This window comes from Pteropus medius, unplaced genomic scaffold (genome assembly GCF_902729225.1).
Source record: "Pteropus medius unplaced genomic scaffold, Ma_sr-lr_union100, whole genome shotgun sequence".
NCBI lineage: Eukaryota > Metazoa > Chordata > Mammalia > Chiroptera > Pteropodidae > Pteropus > Pteropus medius.
This window is the reverse complement of record NW_024342467.1, coordinates 2,612,853-2,631,357: the sequence shown is the minus strand read 5'-3', so window position 1 is coordinate 2,631,357 and position 18,505 is coordinate 2,612,853. Positions and strand designations below refer to the sequence as shown.

The window sequence follows — 18,505 nt, the reverse complement described above, 5'->3', positions numbered from 1 at the left end:
ACATGGTAGGCATGGTAGGGTGATTTTCACATGATCTGGTAATTGAAATCATTTTCTTATTTTGTTTCTAAGACAGTGTCCTAATAATTCTAATATGTTCACATAGCAATAAACAGACATTACTTTTGTTATATATTGTCAGGAAAGGCAACAATTAGATCCTATTAAAGCACAGAGCAGGATTTAGAATAGTCCTCATTAGAGCCCAAATGGTTTATATCTCTAATTCAAATTTCCAGGGAGTCTAAAATCAACGAAGGCTCAAAAAGACAATTTCTCTGAGACTATCCACCTCCTCAGAGGTTCCTGTTCAAATTTAAATGTGTGATAGTGTTGAAGAATTCAAAGTAATGGCACTTTTGTCTGGTCATGAATACTTCTGAATAGCTTGAGATTTCATTGTTTCTTTTAATATTTTATAACTGTAGACTTTCCAAGTCAAGCAAAATCAGTATAGAATCTCTCTCTCCTTCTCCCTCTCTCTCCCTTCTTCTCTTCCTTTCCCTCCCTCCCTTGCCCTAAGGGAGATGGGAGATATATGTCATTTCTTGCATTATTATTACTACAGGAAGCTCACACCAAAAGTCCCTCCTTGGCCATTCTATTTATTCATTCATTTATTCATTTAATAAATAATTAATGAGCTCACATTAAGCTAGAGTTTGGGAATATGCCAGTGATTAAAGCAGATATGACTTCTACCCTCTAACATCATCCAGCTTTTGTTAGGGGTTTCATACAGCCTTCTGCAACCCATGATGGTAACAATATATATTTTCCTTTCCCAATAATTCAGGTTTCAAACTGAGGAAGCGGCGTATTACCAACGAGCCAAATGGAGGCTCCGGGGGCACTGGGAACTGCCCTCATTTGCTGGAAGCCATTCCCTGTGAGGAGCCATCCTGCTACGACTGGAAGGCAGTGAGGCTTGGAGATTGTGAACCAGATAATGGAAAACTGTGTGGTCCAGGTGCTCAAGTTCAAGAGGTTGTCTGCATCAATAGTGACGGTGAGGCAGATGTATCTATCCTGCTTTTATGAATGTCTCTTTAACTCTGGAGGTATGCGTTATCCTATGTTAAAATCTTGTCTTCTCTTATCATAACTGTTTCTTCCTTCCTCCCTTTCTTCCTTCCCTCCCACCTTCCTTCCTTCTTTCTTTTCTTCTTTTCTTTTCTTCGTGATATAATTTAATTTCCAGATTCCCAAACTACAAGGCCTATCGCAGCCTACACTTCCTAAATCAACCTTCTGAGCTCTAGGGTCCTCCCCTCTAAGAATGTCATAGAGCCACTGGAATGGTGATTTTTCTAATGGTTCTTTTTCTCAACTACAGGAATTACTTGGACTTTTACAACTGATTTTTGTTTGATAAAATATCCTGTCTTGTTATCCCTGACATAAAATTTTTACATTCTTTCCAAAATTACTGCTACTGTTTTGAGGCACTGCCTTTACTCTTCAGCAATCCCTGAATCACACTTAGGAAACAGAACTTCACACGTGGTTTAAATAGCGGTGCCCAACCTTTGTGGTACCAGGGACCGGTGCTCCTATGAGAGTCTAATGCCTGATGATCTGAGGTGGAGCTGAGGTGGTGATGCTAGCACTGGGGAGCGGCTGCAAGTACAGACAAAGCTTTGCTCGCTTACATGCCACTCACCTCCTGCTGCGTGGCCCTGTTCCTAACAGGCCGTGGACTGGTACCATTCAGTGGCCTGGGGATTGGGGTCCCCTGATTTAAAACCTCCTGGTAAGATCATCTCTAAGATTCCTTCCTACTCTCAAATCCTCTGACTCTGCACATCAGAGCAGCATGGGCACCAAGCCCTAGTGTCCAGTGGTTTGACAGTTTATGCTGTTTACAGCACATGCGGAAACACTCTGGTGTCCCCCTCAGGGGCACTGGAACATCTGGTAACTGTCATAATTTCTTCCATCCTATTTTCTTACAGTAAGCAGAATTGTTTCCTCCTGTGACGCAGTCACTGTTCAGTAGAGAAAGATACTCTCTGGGGTAAGAGACTGACAGACACTCTTAATACTGAGAAATTAGCCTTTCGACTTTGAAACGTATAATGTCATCTTTGTCCAGAGCCCAAGGCAGTCATGCAGGATAGCACTAGGTAAAATATAAACCGGCCCCTGAGGCTGGAAGGTGCAGAAGGGGATTATTGCTCCAGATATTTTACAATGGATTGTATGTATTCTGCTTTTCTTCTCTGTAGATATAATTAGCTATGATATAGCCTCTCTTTAGCGTTTAGTCAGTTCTGTTCTAAAGGGAAAGAAAAAAAGAGGTTGATATCTAGGAAAAAGAAAGCAAAAAAAATGTGTTCTGCTTACACACCTACTTCAAATCCTTGTTTGAATTAGATGGCACTGTATTATGAGTTGCTATGAAAACAGTAAGGGTCATGTTTATTTTGATAATGCCCTTACTGATACTGCTTCTTGATTTTTTCCTCAATTCAAATAATTTTTCTAATCTTCTTTAGACCTAGGGAGGAACTAGGATACCCTAGTGTTGTAAAAGGTGTATTTGGGTGAGCTAAAATTTTTTAAAAGTTTAAGATGAAAAGTTAATTATACCTGGAACTTCTGCCTAAATATTATCAAATGAAAAATCAGATCTCACTATTGCAATGATCTTCCTTAATGTTTGTGCAAATTGTGCATATTTTAATAATGCTAGAGGAACTGGCTATATTAAACATGTCAGTGGTTAATTCTAATTTTGTCAGGCAAAAAAGTATTTTGTAACACAAATATTCACCTCCTAAATTGTCTTGTGGAACACTGAAGAGCAAGCAGAAGAATGAGTTAGACATGTCTAGTTATATTGAAAAGTAATGTGTGTTAAAACCTAAAAGGCAAATTGATAAATCAGAATATACGTAAGCTGGTTTCATGTTGTCCGTCTCACAGCGAATGAAATAAAAATGGTAAGATGTATGCTATTGATATTCAATTTGTTATTATTGTCCTTTATCAGGACACCTTTTCATCATTAAATTTACTTCTTGACATTAATTAGTTGTAGTGCAACTCAATATTTTAGCTAGTTCAACTATGGAAGTATATAAAGTCGAGGAAATTCTCTATTATTATAAATCCTAGAGGCTACTCAAATTTATATATAATTGAAACATAATTGTGCTGATAGAATCAGAACAAAAGCTGGAGACCCGTAAATACTACTCCAGTATTATTACCATGTGGTCACCTGGTAAGTGTTTAGCAGCTGCACCAAATGTTGTTTTGTAATTAAAACGAACCCAGGGAATTAAAGTTGATTAGTTGTACAGGCTCTACCTCTAGGCCTGGCTACAGCTATAGATTTTGTTTTATAATTAAGTTAAAGCTCAACTAGGGAAATGAAGAATTAGAGCCTGTGAATATAGCAAACAATAAAATGGCTTTTTTTCTCCCACATTCCTCACAAATTTTACAACTTTGTTAATGACCTCAACACATTTAAAGTCTCTATTTTTTCCTGGTAGTCTTTGGGCTTCCAGAGATCATTAGGCTTTGTGCTGCTGTTTTCATTTTTCCAGTTGTCAGCTAAGGAGCGGGACTGGGGAAGGCTGGTGAGAGCACCCAGGAAGACCCCTGAGTAGCTTCTCTGATGGAAAAGTGTGACATGCAAGACCAAAGGGGGCTCAGAGGACAATTAGACTCTCCAGAAAGAGAAACATCTTATGTATCATTGAAAAAATATTACTCATAATTTAAAGATCATCAGAAAATCAATTTTAAATCTCAGAGCACAGATACAGGAGTATCCAAAGATCTGGGGTTAGTGTTTGGGGGTGAGAGGAAGGCTAGAGGATCTCAGGTCTATGAGAAAACTCAAAATCTGCCCTGTTTCGGTTTTGCGAAATTTGCGGATGTTTTATTTAAAAGTGGAAATCTAGTGAGGCGACAGTATTTTGTTTCCCAAATTGATTGGTTAGAGACATAACAAAGCAAAGCTTTGTAGTGGGGAAAAAAATCTATCGTCTTATCGATTACTTAAGGGAGACTGTAAACTAAATATCGTTTCCATATTTTCCTCCTCTCTATTGAAAAATAAATGATGCCATCCATATTTCATTACCATGTGTTCTATTTCAGGTATCAGGTATTGACACCTTTCCGTGTGAATTTCAAAACCACAGTTGCGTTATTTCGCTTTGGGTATTACTTTGTAAAGCAGTCAACCTCAGCAGTTTCAAAATGCCTGCAACTTCTATGCTACCTTTCTTATTTCTCTCCACGTTAGTAAAGGTTAAGATGCTTCACATTCATGCTTGACACAAATTTTTGTGAAACCAAAAAATAATATTTCTATGGAAGTAAACTAATAAAAGAATTTAGCATTCCGTAACTACTAATGGTGCCGTAGTAAGAGCAGTGGCCAGCCAGGGCCCTCAGAGTGTATTGTGCCATTCTGGAAGTACAATGGCTCTGGCTCAACTCCTTCCTCTTCCATTGGGTGAAGTGTAACAAAACGCAAATAAATGGGAATGCCATTATTGTATGGATAACCTTGAATGACTCAAATTTATTTGTCAAAAGTAACTAAATTACTTTAAATGTCATTAACAACCAATGTTTTATATATACCTAAAACCTGATGGTGACACACCAGTGTGTCATGCCACTGTGGTTAAAAGCTATTGGATTATTAGTAACATCTGCCAAATATTTCTTCATGTACAGCTAGAACTGTGCCAATAATATTAGATGTTTATAAGTCATATATAAATGGATATGATATGTGAACATATGTGTGTGTTCACTATATGCAAATATTTTTTTCAATTTACTCCGTGAAATGCAAGATCTGTTTTTGCAGAGAGTGTCCTAGATTCCCCAGTTAGAATCTCCTTAAGTGTGTGCTGTAAAATCAGATTCCTAAGCCTTATCTACAGAACCAATGAATTCTAGTCTATGGAGGCAAATCCCAGAAAGCTGGATGGTTCTGATGTGGAGTAAAGTTTGTGAACCACTACACTAAAATGACAAAAGTATTGTTTTGGTGGAAACTAAGACCCCTTCTGTTACTCAAAGACTCCTAGCACCAAAGCAAACTGGTCGGATTTGGCGAATGCTGAAGGAGAACTATGATTAAGAAGATATTGAGTTGAGGACTGAGGCAAGCCTTTAAAGTAAGTTTTTCTGCCTCTTTTAGGAACTATTTCTGCATATCATCAGAAGTAGCAAAAAACCTGACTGTTAAAGATGGAGAAAGATAACTTTAATATTCGGAGCACTGGCTTGTCATGTAACTGCTTAGTCTTTCTAAAATTTTTACCACCTGCTACTTTCTTCTGGAATAAGATATGTGTCCACATACGAGTAGCGGGAAGGGAAGACTCAAATGCTATTTCATTAAGAGGAATATAAGAGCTTATCATTTTGATACCTTGAGGTAAATACAGGAATAAACACCTGCAACGTATTGAAAAATTACAGGACTCAGTGTGGGAAGAGAGCAAGGTACTGCTCTATTTTATGTTATGTCTTGTAAAATTTGTATCCAATTTATAAACTGTATAAATACTGAATTAAAATTTTTGAATATATATTTATTAAAGAGTAACTGTTTGGAGGAGGACAGAGGTATGTGTGATAAGGATTAGAAGATAGGGAGCAAAGCACCAGGAATAGAAAGAAAAATTACAAAGCTTATAGTTGAGACTAATATTTTGACTGATTGAGAATATTCACGAGTTCTCCTAGAAGCACAGGCCAGGTCAAGGATTAAGATGCACAAAGTTTATTAAGGATGTGCTCCCAGGAGAAACCAGTAAGAGAAGAGGGAACAAAGAAGCAAAATAATGTCAATTCAAATGTCTGTGGAGCTAGATGAGAATGCAATTTCAAAAGCATGATCACTCTCTGGAACTAGAATCTGCTTCTTAGCACCAATTACACAGCCATTACAGGGAAAAGCTGATTTTTTAAATGCAAAACTATGCTCTATAACTGAATTGTTTTTTTTTCCATAATTTAAGCAATAAATCAACTAAGTTTTCTTCCTGTAGAATGCTATTCCATTTAATGTGTTTGGAATATAATTAGGTTGGCTATTATGCTTAAATCTAAGGTCTCTTATTTTACAATTAGGATCACCTAACACTGTTGATAGATGCTTGTTTCCTATAATTGGGTTGGGATTCTCTATTTAATTTGTTGTAAAGATGATTTTTTTTTTTTAATTTAAGGCAATAGGTTATTCTTCAGTGTTAGTTTGTAGTAATCACAATTTTATTTTAGCCTTAAAAAGTCTGGCACCAGATACCCTGATCTGTCTCCTCGCTCCCTCTCCTTCTCTCTGTATGTGTATTATATTTTGATATATTACTAATAAAAATTTTACTTTTGGTTTGAAAAAAATATATCAGGATTAAGTCAGTGTTCTTTTGCACAGCAATGTCTTAGCAAAGAGTTTTCTAAAGAGTTTTCTTTTTTAAAGGAGTGTAAATTTAGCAGAAACCCCAGATGACAGTTAAGTAAACCATAGTTTACTTACCACTTAATGAGACAATGTTATAAATTTCCCACTGAGTGTTAGCTACTACTTCAAATGGCAAATAGAAGAGAAAACAGCCTTCTACTTTATCTTGAGTGGTCAAACGCCTTACCATAGCCTAGGCGAGCTAGTTTTCTCATAACTGGGTCAGTAAAAGCCAATGTGGATAGAAATCACACTTTTCAATCAAATTAGGCAGAGGTATAATTATGAAACCTAAGAGATGTATATATCATTCCTTACATTATCTGGCCCCTTGTTTGCTTCTTTGACCCTGCTTAGCTCTTATCACCTCTGTCAGCTTTGTCTTCCCATGGCCTCATTGAGTCTACATTCCTCTGATTCCCTTCTTACTGTTACCATTCCAGATGGCTTGCTTCTTTCCACCGACTCAGTAAAGAATTACAGATCAGTGAAATTTAGGAAAAGTAAAGTTTATTAAATATGTTCGAAGAGAGAAACAGGCTACACCGGAGATGGCTACAGCCTCGTGAATTCAGAAAGTGTAACATATTATGGTCGTAATGGATGGTTACAGGGGCGGTGTTAGATAATTGGCGTGTGAGGTCATTTTGATTGACATTTTGCCATTATATAACCCCTTGTTTACTGCGCATGTGGTTACCCAGATTTCAGTCTGTTATAATTAGATTGATCAACTTCCGGGCATGTGTATGGTGATGTAAGGCGGGTATAATGAGGCTCTTGTCAAAAAAGGTCAGCCGATGTACTAACTGTGCATGCGCTTATGGCTGGACCAAATCGGCGGTTGTTTTTGTAGCTCTTACTTCCTTGTAGTCCAAGATGTAAAGGTAAATTTTAACCATAAAAATGGGTGTTTTAGGGAGGTCCTAGGGGAGGTCTCTGGGTTGGGTCATCATTCTCCTGTTGCTCATGTCTATCTAATTGCCTAACGTTACCACTCAGGCCATGTGTCATTTAACTATTGCTGAGAGATAAGCCACCTGAAAGCTCACCGGCTGAAACCAAAACCAATTAGAATGTCTCGTGATTCTGGGTAGTACCTATTCAGGTTTCACTTGGGCTCACTTGTGGAGCTTTGGCTGTGACCAGGAGGTCCAGGGTGGCCTCCCTCCATCTACTATTTTGCAGTTCGTGCTGATTGTCTGCTGAGGTATACTGGTGCTTCTCCACATGGACTCTCATCCTCCAATAAGCTAGACCGGCTTTCTTATGTGGTGGTTTTAGGGCACTGCTTCAACAGAACAAAAGCAGAAGCTGGCAATATCACGTTTGCCACATTCCATTGGTCAAAGCAAATCACAATGACACTCAGATTTAACGGGTAGAAAAATAGACTCTTCCTCTTAAAGAGAGACATTACAAAGAATTATGGCAAATAATATAATTTACTGCAGTCCACTGTCTGGTCACAATTGTTTTTACTCCCTCCACGTGCAAAATATACCCCCTCCACACCCAAGGCCACCAAAATTCTCATGCAATTGTATTGTCATGCTTAAAGTTCACCATCTCATAATCCGCATCTGGTTCAAATATAGATGAGGCTTCTTGTGAATAGCAATTGGGGTGTGGTTTCCCTTCTTTTTCTTTTTTTGGGGGCACATATTTACCTTGATTTCTTATTTTCAGAGGAGCTGTTTTTTTCCCCCCACAAGGCAATTTGTCATAAATTCTCTCATGCACTTTAAAATAAATAATTTAGAACTATCCTTTAATCATAGGGTGTTGTTGTTGTTGTTGTTGTTGTTGTTGTTTTGAGAGGGGAAAAGGAAAATAAATCATACAATATAAACTATTGGAGGGTTTGAGCTGTCGAGTACCAGAACTGACTTATGTTTTTAAAGAATAACTCATGTAGCTTTATTGAGACTAATCTTTAAAGGAGTAGAGAAGTGAAGAGGCTATTGTAGTAATTCAGGAGAGAGATGGTAGTGAAATTTAGATAAGAGCTGCAGCAATGGAAAGGGATAAGGCATGCTAGTTTAAGACAATTAAACTAATTGGGAAGAACCAGGGCAGTTAATAGAGATCGAGGTATCCCAGGATCAGGTTTTCCTTATTCTGGGATTACAGGTCTCCCACCTAAATCCTCTCTTAATCATCATGTCATTTAGCTGCTTAAAATTTTTTGCTGGCTTCCTGTTGTCTTTTGCCTGAAGTTCAAAGCCATTTGAGAATCACAGACGGTCTCCCCTGAGCTCATCTTGTCCATTTTAGCAATCTTTTTTTTTCCTATATTATATTGTTTATATTTTACTGTTACCCATTCTCTCCTCTATACTGTTAGTTACTATGGATTAGGGGTAATGACTTATTTATTTTTGTGTACTTCCTAGCACTGTGCTGCACATAACAGATTGCCAATAAATCTCCGATTCATCACTAAATTCTTGCTTTTATCCCTAAACATTACATCTTTTTAGGAAATTACTCTCAATCTCTCCTTAAGTAAACTATTGTTATTGCTATCACTGAAAATTCAAACTTTGCCTACCAGATGTCAGTTAAAGTATGACACCAAATTGCACACTCTATTAGCATCTCAGAATGCCTTCAAATTCCATTACTTTAACATCCCAGTACACTAGAGCAAAAGAGATACTGCATTTGCATAAAGAGAAAAGAGAAATAAACAGAATGTGCATAAAAACCTATAATCTGAGGGATTTCACTCATAGTGTTTTATTAGTAGACATTTTTGAGATTCAATTTTCTGGAACCCAGTCATTGAAGCACAGAGTATAGCATCAAATGCTAACTTTGCCACTTTATTTGGCAAGTTATTTAAATCCTCTGTGATTAAATTTCCTCATCTGTGAAATAAGGATAGTAGAATTACCTTATCATAATATTGTCGAGTATAAATGAGCTAATATGTTTAGTGCTAAGTACTTGTTTAAGTATTTGTTGTTATTATCATTCTTCTGAGATGAGTTCAATAGTGAAAAAGTAAGCTAAGCACAAAAAAAATTCTCTTTTTGACTAAGGATAAGAATTTTACTACTTACCCATACTGGATCAAATGATTTACAGTCTATTTCATTTATTTTTATAATCTCTTTGTTAAATAACACCCTCATAAATAGGCATACTTTTAAGGAATAAGTAGATAGATTATAGATATAGATATAAATAATATAGATATTGATATTGATATAGATGGCTTTAAAGAAACGGTGCCTACTTCCTGTTCTATTAGGTGCATAAAATAAGTATATAACAGTAAAATTTCATGATAGAGAATCCTTTTACCTGTTATATAAATGAAACATGTCTCTACATTGACATTTCTTTTTGTGCTTAACACATGTTAATAATACAAATTAATTATTGATCTAGTAATGCCTTCGGAAGAGAACTAAGTTATTTGAGTTTGACCAAATTTATTATAACATATTGCTATTAATTTTAAAGTAGATTATAAATGTGCATCTTCTATTTGTCTGACTTAACAATTGTACTGTGTCACACCAGGAAATTGTAGTTTTCTTTCTTTCCTTAGAAAGATGAGTCACTGACTATGGCCAGAAATTGGACCTAACTTGATTTATAAGATCAAGGAATATTGTTGCAGAATAGCAATTAAAGGGGAAAAATCTGTAGTAATCTTTGAACTTCAAGACTGCTGGTATGAACTGGGAAGAATATATCTTCCCAAAAAACTCACCGAAAGCCACATTAGGAAATAAAAGAGGAGATACCATTTAGCTATGATTCTCTGTCGATATTTCTTATGTCATAGGGGTACTTATTGTTGGAACAAGGAATGTGGTATCAAAAGCTACAAGATTAGTATAGTGCCTTTTCTTGGCTTTCAGTTTGGCCAATAGGTGAATTTAGAACTTAAGTAAATTAACTAGTAAAACTTTTAAATATTTGATCTTATATCTTAGAATTGTAAATCTTTGATTAAAAGGATTTTCTAAATTGATTAAAATTGTAAAAGATATATATTAATCATCTATTGCTTGCCTTCTCAACATCCATCCATTTTCTTTTCTTATTAACCATGCCTTTGATTTTTCTTTAAGAAATTCATCTATCCCTTAAACCTATTCATGAGGCTTGCTGGGATTGGTCTCACTTTCCAGCCAAGGCTGTATCTCATCTACCTGGCCATAATGATTGCTTTAATTATGAGCATATGACCCAGTTTGGGCTAGCAAGAGAGAATATACTCAAGAACCTGTGCAGAAATAACTAAAAGAGCTGCTGTAGCTGTCTACGTTCACTACATAAAAGTTGACAATATAAAAAGCAGGAGGAGATATGGAGGTATTAGTTGGTAACACTTGACTCATTGGATCTGTCCTCACCTGAAGCTATTTTTAATTATTACCTAAAGCTACTGTTTCAACCAGCAATGCATCTTCTTTATTTTTACCCCAAAAGAGGTCTGATATACAAAGAGATTAGAAAGTTCCTGCTTTGAATGAGCTTATATTTGCAGATGTATCCAAAATTCACCTGTAAGCAATTATTCATGCTTCATTTTTTTTAAAAAAAGAATTTGTCTATGACAATATTGCAAAACCCCTAGAATATAGTAAAAAAGGGACTAATATGACTTTTTCAGATAAGTTCATTTGTACAGAAGATTTCTCAATAAAAAGAATGTAGATGACAATCTAGTTGAAAGAAGGACTTGTTTTGTGTCCTCAGAGCATTTGATGTCAGATCAAGAAAACATCCTTGTCCTTACTAAAGCAGGTATAGGCCAGCAGAAATGTGGAGTGACTGAAGTGCTTCAAGGTGCCCTTTTTTTGGTCACTATTGTTACAGGATTGCCCCTACCTTCCTATTGTCTTTTACCTTTATAACATTAGAACATTTCATTGCTGGAAATCCTTGCTGAGGTGACAATAGAAAAAAAATGATGTCACAAAATGTCTGCTTGATATTTTTTATTAAGATTCTAGAATGTCAACTTTGATTCAGAGCTGTATTAGGATTTTTAAATAAGAAATTTATGCAGAAAGCCTCTTGAATATTTAGTCTGGGCTTTTCTAAGATACACAACCCAGTACATGGCTACATTCCATGAGAGAGCTAGAACCCTCATAAACGACATTTAGAATTGGCTTGAACATTGGTTAGATTTCTAAGAGTCTGCTATCTATACTCATTCATTCATTCTACCACAATATTTATTGTGCCTGCTCTGGTACAGGCATTGTAGCATGTGGTGGTGATAGTCATATTAATAATGACAGTTTATGCTCAACAAGCACCTACCATCTAGTTAGAGATGGGAAAATGCATAATCAAATCATTTAACACAGTGCAATAATTTCTGAACTAGAAATATGTTCAGAATGCTAAGGGGAAGAGTGGGTAAATTTTACTCTCAACCCTGGAGGTCACCGAAGGCTTTAGAAAGGAGATGACTTATGTGTTAACTCAAAGGATAAATAAAAATTCTTAAGAAGGTCAGTATATTTTAAGCTAAAAGCACAGCTATGCAAAAGCACAGAGGTGTGAAAGAACTTGAGATGTTGGGGGAGCAAACGTTTGGACATGTCACTGCAGAATTTGTGTTTGGAAAGTTGGGGGACATGAGTCTTTTTAGATAGTACCAGATCATGGAGGAAGCCAAGTGAAAGAAATTCTGTTCCATTCTATTGGAAATAAAAATGTTTTGCTAGGGAAGCACTATAATCAGATCATTTAGAAGTAGAACTCTAACCACAGCAGGGAGAAAGGGAGGTTGAAATTCTTGTTCTTTTTAAAAATAAACCAAGAAGTCTATTTGGCTATAAAACAAAATTTGATCTAGGAATAATCCTGAGAATTTTACTGTGGTGAAATTTGTTTTTAATAAGTGATGTTGATGCTCTCTTGTTCCCTATCACACATTAAATTTGGAAAGGAGGGAAATGTATCCATATGTTTTAGAATCTACGTTTTAGGTAAAAACATTTTATGGGTTGTTATAGTGTGATGAAAAGAAGGAATGTTCCAAATTAGTTTGATCCAGCAAGTAAATGAAGGAAGAAGTTACATTGAATACTTTATTTTTTATTTATATTAAGGAGTCCCTGATAATGTAGTTAAAGAACATCTTTCAGGATTATTGGTGAAATATATATCCAAGCTTTATACATACACACCTCTGACATCTACATGAGTATAAGAAGTTGATATATCACAAAATATTGGTGAAAACTGTAATTTTTAAATATCATATTTTATGTGCCAGGAATAGTTGGAAAAAAATAGTATAATTATATTAATTCTATTACTTACAAGTAGTAGGTTGTTTAAGCTGCATGTTCCTTGAAAAGATCTATAACATCATTAACAACGATTTAAATGTTGATGGTTCTTACATTTTTATTTAAAAATTGATTTTCTTATACTTTCACTTTGATATGAAGAATGTTATATTTATGTATTTTATGTTATTTTAATACATCATTTATAATGGACTTTCTTAGCAGGATAGATTTATTTTTAATAACTGTAGTGCTAAAGTTATTAAACTGTACTCAGGCATGGTCTCTTGATTGCATTTGGAGGAAAACAGCAAACCAAAGTTGCATCTGACTCATAAAAGAATCCTTTACCTTTGTCCACAGAAATAGTCTCTTAATTTAATAAAAACATTTCAAAATGGATTTACTCATGGCTTAAAGAATAGCTTTTAGTCAATAGAAAGGTTAATATCGATGTGAAAAACATGATCATATGTATGAACAATACAACTTTTATCTCCAGAAAATGCAAGTGTTTATCTCCTGCTAAAATCAAGAAAAGCAAAGCTGATTCCCTGCTGTTTCTTTTTTAAATAATCTCATAATCATTTAGTCAAATTCAGAAAAAAAAAGAACATTTTTTTGAACTCTTACAAAATTGTATTTCATGTTGACTTAGGGGTATGCATTAACCATATATTCTGAATTAAATATGTCTTGATTTCTTTCAACCTTCACCTTGAGAATGGCAGTAATTCTTTCGAAGTAGAGCTGTCCTCCTTATTTTGGTTAACTACCCTCTTTTTAAAGATAAGGAATATAGAGTTTAAGGGCTATTCATAGCACCTCAAAGGGCTCAGGTTGTATGGAGCTGTGTTTCTTTCTGGCTGGGCACATATAATATGTAAAGATTGAAAACATTTTCACAACCAAATTACCTCTGTTCACCTTATATATTCACCTATTTTGTAAAGTATCCATATCCAAAACAATATTATCTATCTGAAATAAATAGTTTTGACTTAAGGTTCACTGAAACACTCAAAAGATTACTCTGAATGAGTGGGGTTCTTGCTTTTTATAGAAACAGTGACTGTCTTAAACCTGCTCTACCTGAAGTAGTCAAGAAGATCTGAGCCTGTAATACTAGGAATTGACTGTATGGCACAAATCTAGCAACCCCATCCCATTTTGGGAGCTTGTGAAGCAAAACTGTCATCCATCTAGAATGTCAGGTGCACGGTACCCCCCAAAAGCCCCACACTACACTGACTTTCAACACTTCATTAAGGCTAGGTTCTAAGCAGCACCACAGAACCAGGGTTCACTTCATTTAAGAAGAAATATAGATGGTTACCAAATATATGAGAACACTGCCACAACAACAACAAAAAAATGCAAATAATGAGATATTTTCTATTCCCCCTATCTATAGTAATAAAAAGAGCACCCCGTGATATGAAATAGAAACTCATATAGAAGAGGAGGAATTGTAAATTATTATGATTTTCAGAATGTTGTTTAGCAATATATATTATAAACCTCAAGTATGCTTATGCTACTTCTAGTAATTCATCCTAAGGAATAATATCCAAAATGTGGATTCTTATAGAAAAAAAATTATCTACAGCGTGTACTGAAAGAGTAAGAATGAATTAGCTAATAAGATCTAAAAGGACTGCAAGAAAGAATTGAAAACAGTATTTCGTAAACCCATTCTTCTCTTTTCTAAAGTTTTAAAAACTCACTGATTAGTCATTTTTCCAAGTTGCAGATTCACTTTTTTTGTAACTTTTGACTGGGATTCTGGGAATCTTAAAATGAATTTAAGAAGAACCGACATCTTTATCATGTATTATCTCTCCATCCAGAGCATGGTGTATCCCTCCATTATTTATCAAGTTTTCCTTTATTTTTCATAGTAGAGATTTGAAATTTTTGTTATGTAGAAGAAACTCAAGCAAAGATGGAGGGTGATATGATTGTTGTTACTACTTGCTTTTTATGGTGTCTGTGTCTCTCATTTAGCAATCATTTTCTAACAGCAAAAGTCAATATATTAATGTAAAGACTTAAGCCATATTTTTAGAGATCAGGGATTAAAAAGCCAAATTTTTAGTTATGACTCTCCTATTGAATAGTTTTTTATGTAATTCACTGAACTTTTTGAATTTTTCATTCGCCAAAATACAAAATTAACACATAACTGAAAATTAAGTGTTACCTATCTTTGAGTCTTAAGAAAATGTCTTTTATATTAAAGTTTGTTTCACTGCTAAATAAGCAGTATTTTCCTGTAACTTTTTTTTATAAGTTGGGTATTGAGTTGATCTGAGTTTTTCAACCATGATAATCCTTTTATTTCCTTGGCATTCAAACTCTACAGAAATATGTAAAATGCCTTAATAGGTCTAGGGCAGATTATCTTGTGAATGTTTATAGGACAGTGGAATAGTGAATAGAAAAAGGGACAGTGAATGTTTAATGAAAGAAAAACATTGTATGTACATGTTGATATTTTGTTTAAATGTATGCTATGCATTGATATTTTCATTTTCCAAGTATTTTCATATTATGGTGGAAACCAAACATTACCACAATAAATATCTTCCCATAAGAAAAGTGAAAGCAATGGACTGATAGAAATTTTTAAAGAACTCTGTATTATTGTTTCCACAGGCTTGATATATTCTTAATATACAGTGTTTTAACATTAAACTGATCATTATTTTATCTTTTACTTATAGTTATTTATAATGATGCAAGATATCCTCATAAGAAAAAATTATTTTTTTAATTATCAACATGTTTTATCTCAGGTCATCTGATATGGCGGCAACCCAAAATAGAAACAATCAAATAAACAAAGCCCATGGATAAATGAGAAAAATATTTAAAAATAACATATAACAGTATATAAATGTTAAGTCTCATCTATAAAGATGAGAGTATATGAAAGAAAACTTGTATAAATCAATGTGATGAAATAGTTACACAGAGAACATTTTAAATAATACCGATTTCTACTAGTTCTTATTTAGACAGAATGACCTGTGCAACTGGGCATTGGACAGGTGGCCTGTGGGTAAACATGCACTTTTAAAAGAAAATGGAGAAAGCAGGCTCTAACTTTTGGACTTCTAACTAGGAATACTGTCCTAGGAAAAACAGAGGATATGAATATGTTATGAAGGCCCTCCCTCTGGCAAATAGCTACATCCCTTTCTCTTTCCTTCAGTTAGGTTTTTCCTTGACAGAGTCATTGAAGACCTCTCTATCAAAGTCTTTATCACATCCTAATTCTTTTTTTTCTTATTTTGGTCACAGCAAATGATTTAGGATCTAAAGAGCTTAGAAATTCTAAACTTTTAGAACCAATATCAGAAATCTATCTCAATCTTATGTCCAAAAGAGTTTAAAAAATCCTTCTAGAAAATAATGATCAGGTATAAGTTTCTCTATACAATTGCCTATACACTGAATTATTTCATGTAATAAGGCCTGTATTGAAGGCATTATCACAAAAGACATGTTCAAGTTGTTGTGGTAACATTTACGCGTTATAGTATGCATTATCTTTTTTATGAAAATTGTAGAAAGAATTTTCTTATATTTTTATTTTTTTAAATCAAAAACAGTTCTATCTCTCCCCAAAACTGTCCATGTCCTAGAATGAATCTGTAAGTAATTTCTCTGTGTTGTCTGCTAAAAAGCTTAGAACTAAGACTATGAGGACCCTGTAACCAATGTATGGGATTTCTTATACACAAATATTTATGTTAATCTTATTTCTCTAGTGTTTCTACTTTCTAAAATAAAATTATTTCTCATCTTTTTAAAATTAGCTAACTTTTAGGTGTTGCAAACCACATTAAAACATTTTTTAGAACAAGATGATATATAAATGAGTTAATGTATTAAATTCCCATTTTCACACATCTGCCTTACAAATTTCGAAGTGAACCAAACAGGAGGTCAAATTTGGAAGTCAATTAATCAGTGACTACCTATTACTTGCTATATGGCAATTCTCCTTTCCTCCTGTCCTTCACGCATTCATTCAAAGGAAAAGTTATGCAATGGAAGCTCTGAGCTATGAAAACTCCTTTTAAGCATGTGGCCCTATCGTAGTGACCTCAGTGTCTCTGGAGAGTTCCAGCTCATTGTTCACACTTGGCAAGTTAGCAAATAAATTCTTAAAAATTAGTGATGATATATAAAGTTCTTTGAGAATATAAGGCTATGTAAATGTGCTTGGCATGTTTAACTCCTTAAAGGTCTAAAAGAATAGAAGATGACCTAGATGCTATTTTGTAATCAGAAAGTAGTACTACTAATGGGACAGCTCAGGTTGAGGACTCTTTTCTGTACCTCGCACTGTGTGCATGTGTGTGTGTTCACATGTATGAAATGTCTGAATGTGTGATATGTTAATTATTACTATGTTTCTTAAATCAGGTTGATTGGTGATGTTTTAAAAATTCTCTAAAGATACACAAATTTTAAATGACTACATTTTAGAAAGCAATATTTGCGAGGATTTTTTTAATAGCACGGTCAGCATTCTGATTTTCTGTAAGCCCCTTCCAGTGCATTTGTAGACTGGTGGTCTGCATATTGATCCCTCTTGTTTCCATGACTAAAATTGATTCTCCCTCTCTTCTCCTGAGACCTTTGCCTGTCATCAAACTTACTTTTTCTCTCATGCCAAAATGACATTTGATTGGATTATTCAACAGAAGTATTTTGTTGTTGAGCACAATCAATATGCTCGTGTTCACTGGTTTATAGACCTTTCAATGACTATCTTCATAAATGAAAACTGGAACGTCCAGATCTAGAGAGATTATACCAAATCTTGATTTCTTTTTTATAATTGTAACCTTTTTTATCAACCTAAAATAATATTCAGCAAGTCTATTCCTAAAAATACTCACTCATATGTAAATATGATATCAATCAATCAACAGACATTTCAAGTACTTTTTATTTTCACAATATGCAAAGGTATACCTGGGGTTCTTATTCTAAAAGACTTTATATTCCAGTGGCATATATAAAATATATGCATAAAAGATAATTGACAATAAAAATTTCACACGATTAATTTTAAAGTAGTCATACTATTAATAATGATAGAAATCATATCTACCATTTATTTTACCAACAATTATGTGTTCAGCTCTTACATTTATTAATCTTTTTTTTGTAATAACCCTCCAAAAAAGTATTAACTCTATTTTGCAGACAAGGAACTAGTAGCTTACTCAAGATTGTGCGGCTAGAAAGAGTTCAAAACTCAGCTCCATTTGACTCTAATGTCTGCAGTCTCTCAGAGTACCATATTGCATCCCCATAGATGTTGCAGAGTTTCAGAAGTTAAGGATTGTTTCCAGCTCTTGTGGTCAGGGAGATTTAACAGAGGGTATAGGTTGACTCAGAATTTTATGTTGTGGATTCAATAAAATCGAGAGAAAGAAGAAGGGGTTCTAAGGGAAAAAAGATACAGCTTGATGAATAAAGACAGGACAGAGAGGAGCACATGCATCCTGGAGAATTGACTATATTGGTATGTACAAAGTAGAAGTTTCATCTGAAAGTAGTTTGGAGATAGTATGAAGGGAGCGTTAATAACATGATTATAGAAGGGTTTGTATGCCACCTATTGGCTTGAAATTTATTCTTGAATGTACCAGATTTACTTGAAGGCTTTAGGGGAAAAGTATAATACTATCAAATGCTATGTTAAGACCCATATTAACCTGATAGGACTACAGGATAGAAGGAATGTATGAGCATTTGGAAA

General features: G+C 34.6%; 1 protein-coding gene across 6 annotated transcripts in view; it reads left to right on the top strand.

Annotated features, from left to right (window-relative positions):
- Nucleotides 1-18,505, top strand: part of THSD7A (thrombospondin type 1 domain containing 7A) — a 360,172-nt gene that overhangs the window by 216,489 nt on the left and 125,178 nt on the right. For all 6 annotated transcript variants that reach the window (XM_039862397.1, XM_039862396.1, XM_039862399.1 and 3 more), the window contains one exon: nucleotides 797-1,009. In XM_039862397.1, coding sequence (XP_039718331.1) covers nucleotides 797-1,009 — 213 coding nt within the window. The remainder of the gene's footprint in view (nucleotides 1-796; nucleotides 1,010-18,505) is intronic.